This window comes from Aegilops tauschii, chromosome 2 (assembly GCF_002575655.3).
Source record: "Aegilops tauschii subsp. strangulata cultivar AL8/78 chromosome 2, Aet v6.0, whole genome shotgun sequence".
Lineage (NCBI taxonomy): Eukaryota > Viridiplantae > Streptophyta > Magnoliopsida > Poales > Poaceae > Aegilops > Aegilops tauschii.
This window is the reverse complement of record NC_053036.3, coordinates 98,985,280-98,996,069: the sequence shown is the minus strand read 5'-3', so window position 1 is coordinate 98,996,069 and position 10,790 is coordinate 98,985,280. Positions and strand designations below refer to the sequence as shown.

Here is a 10,790-nt window from a genome sequence, read left to right as displayed (position 1 = left end):
TATGCTTATGCTTATCTTTATGTTGATTATGATGATGCTTATGCATATATTGTTGTGATGGTGACGGATGATACTTAGATGTGTTCTATATGTCTATTTCCATCATATATATCTGTTGATATGTGCTATATATCTGAATTAAATTGATTTGAAAACAAACAGAAAAAGAAAAAAAATCAAATACAAACTATGCCGACGGCTAGGCCGTCGGCATAGGGCTGGCATGAGCGCCCAGTTGCTGACGCGTGGCATCTATGCCGACGGCCTAGCCATCGGCATAGATTTAAACTAAGCCGACGGCCAGGCCGTCGGCATAGATGCCACGTGTCAGCAACTGGGCGCTCCTTGGGTAAGCCTATGCCGACGGCCTAGCCGTCGGCATAGATGAGCCACGTGGCGAGCAGCGGTTGGTCGTCACTTGACGGCGGCCGCCGTTAGACGGGAACGTTGCCGACGGCCAGGGCCGTCGGCATAGATGCACGAACACCGTCGGGATAGATCCTATGCCGACAGCCTTCCGGGCTGCGCCGACGGATATGTTGCCGACGGCCCTATGCCGACGGGGGCCGTCGGCATAGGCATGTCCCGACGGCATATCAGGGCTATGCCGACGGCCCTCGCCGTCGGCGTAGGGTGCGATTCCGGTAGTGGCGGGGTGCACCCCAGCGGGAAGATGCCCGGCACGTACATGGTCTTGGCGCCCAGCTCGATCAGGGCCTTGATGGACAGAGCGATGGAGCTGATGACCTGTGGCACGAGGGGCCTGACCCATTCAAGCGTCTTGTTCCGCGAGAAGGGGTGGTTGTAGTCGTTGGCCCCGATCTCCCCCACCAGGAACAGCGAGCTCTCCATCACCTCCTTCCTCTCTGCATACGTGCATGGCCGCGATGGTGTGGTAGGAGATAATATCCATGGTCAGTGCGTTTGGGTGGCCATGGCGCCACGCATGCCACGGATTTTGTTCAAGCTACGCGTTACCTTGGTCCGTGGAGGCGAGCACGGCGAGCACTTTCTTGAACCAGCCGATCTGGACGTCGAGAGAGTAGGGGAGGATCGGTGGAAACTAGTCAACGCTGAGATTCTTCTTCATGAAGAAATCCTGGCTCAGCGCCGTGGCGGCCACCATCGCGAAATTGGCGCCTTACCGGAACTCCTCCGCCGGAGACTTCGCGGCTGCCGCCTGCAGGTACGCTGGCCAGTACGGGAACCGCAGCCTCTCCACTGCACGCATCGTACCAATTATCATTCATCATGCATGTATACGTAATAAGATGTCGATGTGTCGTCGAAGAACTTACCGATGAAGTCGACGACGAGGCGGCCGTCGGACCATCGGCCGGAGGGGTGGCCGAAGAAGGTCTCCCCGTAGGGCAACTCCAGGACGGGCCCCGAATCAGTGGAGTTGTGGACGATGAAGTTGCCGGTGTCGATGAAAGAGTCACCGAAGGTGAATAGATGCTTGTAGCACCTGCTCCGGTTCGCAGTCGCAGGGGACGTCGACACCGTGATGGCCACGGACAGCGCAAGAAGAGCGGCCACCACCGTGAGCTGCCCAGGCAGAGTTGACGCCACCGCCATTGTGGTGGACGGATGGAAAGTAATTGTTCTGGTCTCGAGCTAGACTCACTCAGTTCTGCCCGGACTTCCATTTGTATATGTGATTAGCAGCTAGCTAGCTTGTACTCCTAGCTTGTATGATGAAGCAAAGCTTGTTTGACTGGCTAACTGAAGCCTCTAACATTTCGGCTGGATAAGGAACTCGTGGCAAATGGATTAATTTAAGGAATTATATTGATCGACATCGTAGTTGACTTTGTGCAAGCTTGCACCGAACCAAACGATTCCCCGCACGTTGATGTGGAAATACTCAGAAACATGTAGCTATAGAATGAGTATTTAAACAATCTACCATGATTCGACCAATAGTGGCAAAAAACTACCACTTTACAAACCAAAAAAAAAACTGCCACATTTAGTCTAATTTTTGGGAAAAAATACCATTTCTGTTATGCTACTGGCCATTTTAAACCCGATAGTGACAGGGGTGGCCTGCATGTAAGCGTTGATGAGGTGCTGAAAGTCAACACCGCTTGTTTGACCCGTATGTTAGATATTATGACACGTGGAGCTCATATGTCAGCTCTATCTCAAAACAATTTAGCCCATATGTCAGCTGAAAGTCAACACCATTAGTTTGACCGGTAAACTATTAGTGCATCCTAACATTTTAGCAACTTAACAGTTCGAGAATTTTAAATAAATTAAATTTATTTTTCTAATGAAAAACATTTCAAGTCAGACTGTCAAATTAATATTTGGTATTGTTTTATTACATTTCAATAAATGCATATTCAAAAAGTCTTGTAGCTAGTTAATGAACTTGATTTTCTAAAATTTATGAACCTTTTTCCAAAATCAAGAATATTATTTGGAATGCATGAATATATTTCAAAAATTATGATTATTTTATTTTATCACTTCACAACATTTTTAAAATCCATGATTTTTTTAAAATTCTTGAACATACTTTTATTTAACATACTTTTGAATTAAAAATATGATTGTCGTTTTCTCATAAGCTAGCAATGAAGCGAAAAAAAAGCTATGCGAGCGGAGCACGAAGCCGAGCTGAGCAAGTGAGAGTTTCATTGGCCGGCCCATGGGAGTGTTGTAGCAGCAATTCTATGGTTGGAATGTGAAATAAGGGCTCCCAAGGGATTGCACGGACATCACCGGCTGACACGAGTGTCAAAACGTACAAGAACACCACAACCAGGCAATGATCAAACTTCACTCTCCTCTTAAAACAAATACAGTCTTGAACAACAGCCGGACACAATATACGAATGAAAAACAAACACAAAGAAAACATAACTGAAGCCCAACTGCCCAAGTCAACATAGATAAACCAAAAACGAAACAACCAACTACAATAACATCCTAGATAAAAATGAGTTTCCCTAAAAAAAGATAAAAATGAGTTTACCACAAGTAAAGAAGGACGAGACGAAGTGCGTGTTAGTTTTTTTTAAGGTGCACGCACGCAGGTTTTTTTGGGTGCACACACGCAGGTCTAGAGGTGTGGTTGCATGTGGACATGATGTGCGGCGTGGCGAACGGGCCGTCGAGCAGCCCGCTGGCCATGATCTTGTACGCTGCCTCGGTCATGTGCAGGCCGTCGAAGGACACGTACCTCGACGGGTCCGAGCACGGCACAGCCGCCGCCGGCCCAAGGCTTATGAGAGGGTAACATGCCTCCAGCACCGTTTCCACGCCGAAGCCGTTCTCCACCGGCTTGCTGATGAGGCCGAGGACGTTGTCGTAGGAGTCGACGTAGGTGATGGACACGCCGGGGTGGCGGCGGCGGAGCTCGTCGAGCTTGGCTTTTAACATGTGGTTGTGGATGACGATGAGGTCGTTGAGCCACCGGAGGCAGCCCGTGGCAGGGTCGCGGTCGTCGCCGGGGAAGAGTACGAGGTACTGCGGGGTGCACCCTAGCGGGAAGATGCCCGGCACGTACATGGTCTTGGCGCCGAGCTCGAACAAGGCCTCGATGGACAGAGCGATGGACCTGATGACCTGGGGCACGAGGGGTCTGACCCATTCGAGCGTCTTGTTCTGCAGGAAGGGGTGGTGGTAGTCGTTGACGCCAATCTTCCCTACCAGGAACAGCGAGCTCTCCATCACCTCCTTCCTCTCTGCATACGTTCATGGTCAGTGCGTTTGGGTAGCCATGGCACCACGCATGCCACCGATTTTGTAGCTACACGTTACCTTGGTCCGTGGTGCCGAGCGTGGCCAGCACTTTCTTGAACCAGCCGATCTGGACGCCCAAGGAGTAAAGGGGGATCCGGGGACGAAGGTCGATGCTGAGGTTCTTCTTGATGAAGAAATCCTGGCTCAATGCCGTGGCGGCCGTCACAGCGAAATTTGTGCCGTACAGGAACTCCTTCGCCGGTGACTTCCCGGCAGCCGCCTGCAGGTACGCCGGCCAGTACGGGAATCCCAGCCTCTCCACTGCATGTGCCAATTATCATGTATCATGTGATGTACTAAGGAGGTGTTTGTTTCTGTTGAGACGTAGATATTGCATGTGTATTTCTTGTACAATAAGCCCTCTTCCTTTCATGTATAGTTGAGGATGGGGCTCCTCTTTGTACTTATATATACGTGCATATTGCACCCGATCAATATATCGTGAGTTGCATAACCTTCCACATGGTATCAGCCTCCCTTCGATCCTCCCTGCCCTAGCCGCGTCGCCGCCGCTTCTTAAGCCGCCACCGCTAGCTCCTTCGCTACGCCCGCGCCGCCGAACCTCTCGTCGCCGCCGTAGCCCTCCCCGCGCGTCGCCGGCTCCCCTGCCGCCGCCGTAACCACCCGCCCCCTGCCTCGCGATCTCCTCCCTCCACCCCACCCCGCTGCCACCTAAACCCTAACCCACGCCGCAACCCGGCCGCCCGCTGCCACCACAAACCCTAACCCTACCCCGGCCACACCAGTGCCATGTCTGGTTTCGACCTGTCCAACCGGTCCGCCGCCTCCACTCCTCCGGTCGTCCGCCCGCCGAACCCCTTCGACTTCTCCGCCGGTTCCTCCGCCGCCACCCTTCCCGATCCTGCCTACATCCGTGATGTTCCCATCGAACGTCGCGTTCCGGTCATCCTCTCCCACAAAGAGGCAAATTTTTATGCCTGGAAAACATACTTCAATCTCCTTTTTCGTGAGTATAACCTGCAGGATCACATCGACGGCACCGCCAACCTCTTCGTCCTGAACCGCGATGCCGACTGGCTGGTCATCGATGCCACCATTGTCAGGTGGCTCTTCCTCACCGTGTCTAAGGACATCTTCCACACCGTCGTCCGCGACAAGGATGATGCGTGCTCGGTGTGGAACAAGATCATCGGTCTCTTCATCGACAACAAGCTCCAACGGATCGTCTTCCTGCAGCAAGAGTTCTTCGGCTGTCACCAAAACGACTCCTCCATCGATGACTACTGCATGCGCCTCAAGACCCTCTCCGACGAGCTCAACGATATCGGCTTCAAGGTGGGCGACGAGCTGCTCCTCTCCACCCTCACCGCCGGCCTCAATGAGGATCTCGGCAACGCCGCCTCCAACCTCACCCTCATGGCGAACCCTACCTACGAGCGGGCGGTGGCATATCTCTGTCTCGAGGAACGCCGGTTGAAGCATCTTCGCTCCCATGCCGTTCACACTGCCTTCGCCGCCGGCTACTCGCGCGGCGGTCCTGCACCCGGGGGTGCGCCTCCCGGCTTTCCGGCGCCCTTCCAGGCGCCTCGGCCGCCGGCTCCTCCCGCGCCGGCTGGTGCCTACGGCACCCCGTTCCAAGCGCGGCCCCCTGGTGCTCCAGCTCTTCCCCAACACCCGCCGCCGCAGCATCAATAACAGCCGCGCCAGCGGCACCGTGGCCGCGGCAAAGGCCAGCAGCAGCAGCAGCAGTCGCGCGCCGGGCCACCTCAACTGCAACAGCCGACACCGCCTTGGGGGGGGGGGGGCGGCCACAACCCCTGGACAGGGTTCGTGCACGCCTACACCATGCCCGTGCCACGCCCCCTCCGCTCCGAGTCTCCTCGGGCCCGGACCCTCCGGTCATCAGGCCTTCTTCGCCGGTCAGCAATCAGGCTCGGTTGCCCCGCAGCCCTACTTCCCCCGCCCCGGTTGGCTATGGCAGGCCAAACCCTAGCGCTGGAGTGACCGGCTACTCGGGCTACCCCTCACCGGTCTCCTACGACCCGATCCTACTCGCTGCACTTCATCAACAGCCTCCGACCGGGGCCTATAACGGCGGTGGCGACTGGTTCATGGACACTGGTGCATCATCACATATGGCCGCTTATCCGGGTAACCTCTCTTCCGCGTCTCCTATTCACACTTCCTCTCGTATCATTGTCGGTAATGGTACTGGTCTTCCTATCACTCATATTGGTTCCGCTAGTTTTCCCTCCACCTCTTGACCACTTTATCTCAATGATATTCTTGTGTCTCCTGAACTTATTCAGAACTTAGTCTGTGTTCGTAAACTTTCTCGTGATAACTCTGTAACTGTGGAATTTGACGAAGTTGGTTTTTCTGTTAAGGACGCCCTCACCCGGATGGTTCTTCACCACTGTGACAGCCCTGACGATATGTACTCCGTCCAGCCTCCATCATCCACACCTGCTGGACCAGTTGCTCTTTCTGCCGGCGTCGATCTTTGGCACGCCCGTCTTGGTCATCGTAGCTCCAACGCACTTCGTCAAATAATTAGGGATTTTTCGTTTACATGTAATAAAACGGATGCGCACTCTTGTCACGCATGCCGTCTGGGCAAACATGTTCGCCTTCCCTTTAGTACTTCATCCACAGTTGCGTGTTACCTTTTGAGTTACCTCTCCCGTTGCTAGTAATACTGTTTTTTCATATTACCTTGTTATCTTAGATGACTACTCTCACTTTGTGTGGACCTTTCCTTTGCGTAAGAAGTCCGAAGTTGCTGCCACCCTTACCGCCTTCTACTCTTATGTGTCTACACAATTTGGTCGTCCCATCCTCGCCTTGCAAACGGATAACGGGAAAGAGTTCGACAACACCACCATCCGCAACCTTCTCTCCACCCATGGCACCATTTTCCAACTCACATGCCCTTACACTTCACAGCAGAACGGTCGGGCTGAACGCATTCTTCGCACTCTAAATGATTGCGTCTGTACCCTCTTATTCCATGCCTACATGCCTTCCCGCTTCTGGCCTGATGCTCTCGCTATTGCCACCCTCCTCATTAACCTTCGTCCGTGTCGCACCCGCTGGAACTTTACACCAGACCATCTCTCTTCGGATCTCCACCCTCATATGACGGCCTTTGTATTTTCGGTTGTCTTTGTTACCCGAGTACCGCCGCCACTTCCCCTCATAAACTTGCCCCTCGTTCCCTCCCGTGTGTCTTTCTCGGTTACCCGGCTAACACCAAGGGCTATATGTGCTGTGATCCGGTTGCTCACCGTGTCATCACATCACGGCATGTTTATTTTGACGAGTTTTGTTTCCCATTTACACAGGAACAATAGGTGGATTCTCCTTCGGCGCCCGGCTCTCTTTCGCCCGACACTGTCCGCCTCGGCTCTCTGCCGCGGCGTGGTGCGCCCCTCGGCCGTACGGTGTTACGGCTGCCGTCTGCTGCCTCCCTGGCTGCACCCTCTTTGCCAGCCTCGTCGGCGTCTCCACCGGCCTCCCCGGCCCCGACGGCCCCTCCGGCGTCTACGCCGGCCTCGCCGGACTCGCCGGCCTTGGTGGCCCCGTCGGCCTCACCGGCTCCGCTGGTCTCGCCGGCCCCTGCGGTGGCCTCGCCGGCCTCTGCGGCCACCCAATCGGCCTCGCCAGCCTCGTCACCGGCTTCTTCACCGACTCCGGCTGCACCTTCGCCGACTGCTGCCCCTCCTGGAGCTGGGTCCATCGGGCTGCTGTGCCTCCACCACCCGCCGGCTCCGTCACTCGGTCCCGTATGGGTGTCTTCCGGCCGAGTACCCGGTACTCCTCGGAGGAGTACACCTGTGTGGCTTCGACGTCCGCGCCATCACCATCGCCTCTGTCGGCCTCCGCTCGTGCTGCGCTTCGCGACCCCTTGTGGTTTGCAGCCATGAAGAAGGAATTCGACGCCTTGCAGCGCAATCACACTTGGCAGCTTGTCCCATGACCCCCTCATGCCAACATTATTGCCGGGAAGTGGGTCTTCAAACACAAGTTTCATCCCGATGGCACCCTCGACTGCCACAAAGCGCGTTGGGTTGTTCGTGGCTTTCGTCAGCGCGCCGGTGTTGACTTCACCGACACTTTTGCCCTGGTGGTTAAGCCCGGGGACGATTCGGACTGTCCTTCAGCTAGCGGTGTCCCGCTCTTGGCCTGTGCATCAGATGGATGTCTCTAATGCTTTCCTTCATGGTCATCTTGAGGAACAGGTGTTCTGTCAGCAGCCCACGGGATTCATTGATGAGTCTTCTCCGGATTATGTGTGCTTGCTCTCTCGGTCCTTGTATGGGCTTAAGCAGGCTCCTCGCGCCTGGTACCAGCGCATCGCAAAGTTTCTTCATCAGCTTGGCTTCCGCTCCACTCGCTCCGATGCTTCACTGTTTGTCTACCACCAGGGCGATGCTACTACTTTCCTGTTGCTCTATGTCGACGACATCATCTTGACAGCATGCTCGACTGCTCTTCTTCGACAGCTCACTGATCGTCTTCGTGTTGAGTTTGCCATTAAGGACTTAGGTCCTCTGCACTATTTCCTCGGGATCGAGGTTCTTCGTCGAGCAGATGGCTTCTTTCTTCATCAGCGGAAGTATGCTCATGAGCTTCTAGACCGTGCCGGGATGCTTAACTGCAAACCGGCTGCCACGCTTGTTGATACGAAGGCCAAGCTCTCTGCCACAGATGGTTCTCCCGCTTCAGATGCTTCATTCTACAGGTCGATTGTTGGTGCTCTTCAGTACCTCACTCTTACTTGTCCGGAGCTCCAGTACGCTGTGCAGCAGGTGGTCCATATGCATGCTCCTCGTGATGCTCACTGGACCGCGGTCAAACACATTCTGCGCTATATCCGTGGCACTTTGGATTTTGGGTTGTCAGTTCAGGCTTCGTCCTCTCTGGACTTGACAGCTTATTCTGACGCTGATTGGGCCGGCTGCCCCGACACGCGCCGCTCGACCTCCGGCTATTGCGTCTACCTTGGACCATCGCTCATCTCCTGGTCGTCCAAGCGGCAGCCCGTTGTCTCCCGCTCCAGCGCTGAAGCGGAGTACCGCGCCGTGGCCAACATCGTCGCCGAGTGTTCCTGGCTTCGTCAGCTTCTGCATGAGCTCTTGTCTCCGGTTGACAAGGCCACGATTGTTTACTGTGACAACGTTTCTGCGGTCTACCTCTCCCGCCAACCCGGTTCATCATCGACGCACCAAGCACATTGAGATTGATATCCACTTTGTTCGGGAGCAGGTAGCTCTTGGGCACGTACGCGTGCTACATGTCCCTACATCCCAACAATTTGCCAACATCATGACCAAGGGATTGTCTACCGCGTCCTTCGAGGAGTTCCGATCCAGTCTTTGCGTCGACCATGGTGCCGCTTCGACTGCGGGGGTGTTGAGATGTAGATATTGCATGCGTATTTCTTGTACAACAAGCCCTCCTCCTTCCATGTATAGTTGAGGACGTGGCTCCCCTTTGTACTTATATATAAGTGCATATTGCACCCGATCAATATATCGTGAGTTGCATAACCTTCCACAGTTTCAGCGTTTTTGGCCCGTCACCTGTTTACGGTGTAAACGGAATTCGTTACGTGCGTTTGGCAACAGCCCTACGTAATTGCGTCCCTCCGTAATCAGGTCCAGGCTAGCTATCCGTCGATACCCCCACCCCCCCGGTACCGGTTTCCTTACCAGCGACTCCCCCGAGCGCTCCTGCCCTCCTCCTCCTCCACGACTCCCTCTTCTCCCCGATCTGCCCTGCGTCGTCGCCTTCCCTCGATCCCCCTTCAAGTTGAGCGCGGTGCCCCCCCCCCCCCCCCCCCCCCCCCCCCCCCCTTCGAGTCCAGCGCCGCCGCCTCCCCTCGGTCATCTCCTCCTGTTCCAGCCGCCGCGAATGACCACGCCACACCAGTCGCCGGGAACAGCGAGGATGAACCATTGAAGCCGCCGTCAGGGAGCAACAAGGCCCATCTCCCGATTTCCAGTCGACCTCTTCTTCCTCCATCAACCTCTTCCGAGTGGCCGGCGGCGCTTGATTTCTGGGACGGACGGCGGCACTTGATTTCTGGGACGGCTGGCAGCGCTTGATTTTCGAGGACGGCCGGCGGCGCTTGATATCTTGGGCGGCTGGGGCCGAGCAAGATCAGGCCATTTATGGTGAGCATGCTGGCCAGCGAGATTCAGAGATGGTAAGCAATTCCTTTACTGCCGTGAACCAAACAAATTTGGAAAAAACTCATTACACCTCCTTAAACGGTGTGATCTGATTATGTTAACATTACTGTTACCATTTCTGTAGCCAAACATCTCCTTAAGATGTAACAAGACATCTACTTGCCTTTGCGTCAATGAAATCGAAGAGAAATCCCTTTTACTAAAAACAAATGCGTACTAAGATGTTGACCGCCATCGAAGAACTTACGGATGAAGTCGACGACGAGGCGGCCGTCGGACCAGCGGCCGGTGGGGCGGCCAAAGAAGGTCTCACCGTAGGCAGCTTTAGGACGGGGCCCGGCGGAGTGGAGTTGACCATTGAGTTGCCGGTGTCGATGAGAGAGTCGCCAAAGCTGAATAGATGCTTGTAGCAGCGGCGGCTCCGGTTCGCAGGCGCAGGGGACGCCGATGCCGACGCCGTCATGGCGACGGACAGCGCAAGAAGAGCGGCCACCGCCACGAGCTGCCCAGGCAGAGTCGACGCCACCGCCATTATGGTGGATGGATGGAAAGTAATGGTTTCGGTCTCGAGCTAGACTCACTGATACGCAGCTTCCTAGCTCTTGTATGATGTGGATAGGCTTGGCTGACCGGCCAACTGACGCCACTAACATTTTTGAATCGAGCCGGCTGGATAAGAAACTCGGTAGCAAATGGAGTATATAACCAGCTTTTAACTCAAGGAATTAGATTGATCGACGGTGAAGTTGACTTTGTGCAAGCTTGCACTACTGTACAAAATGGTGTCTTTGACTTTTGAGGTATGACGGCTATAGGGGAGAATGCTGTTGGTTGACATGTTAAACTACGTTGCACCGATACGGCGACACCGATACG

General features: G+C 54.7%; 1 protein-coding gene and 1 pseudogene across 1 annotated transcript; both read right to left on the bottom strand.

Moving 5' to 3' along the window:
* Window positions 1–406: 406 nt before the first annotated feature.
* On the bottom strand, window positions 407–2,371 carry LOC109754958 (GDSL esterase/lipase At2g27360-like). The gene is made up of 3 exons (XM_073508093.1): window positions 1,299–2,371; window positions 1,146–1,221; window positions 407–866 (listed from the first exon to the last, which is right to left on the bottom strand). The coding sequence occupies exons 1-3, from the start codon at window positions 1,576–1,578 to the stop codon at window positions 773–775; spliced, it is 450 nt and encodes a 149-aa protein (XP_073364194.1). The 5' UTR covers window positions 1,579–2,371; the 3' UTR covers window positions 407–772.
* Window positions 2,372–2,780: 409 nt separating this feature from the next.
* On the bottom strand, window positions 2,781–10,573 carry LOC109754964 (GDSL esterase/lipase At1g28570-like; annotated as a pseudogene).
* Window positions 10,574–10,790: the final 217 nt, after the last annotated feature.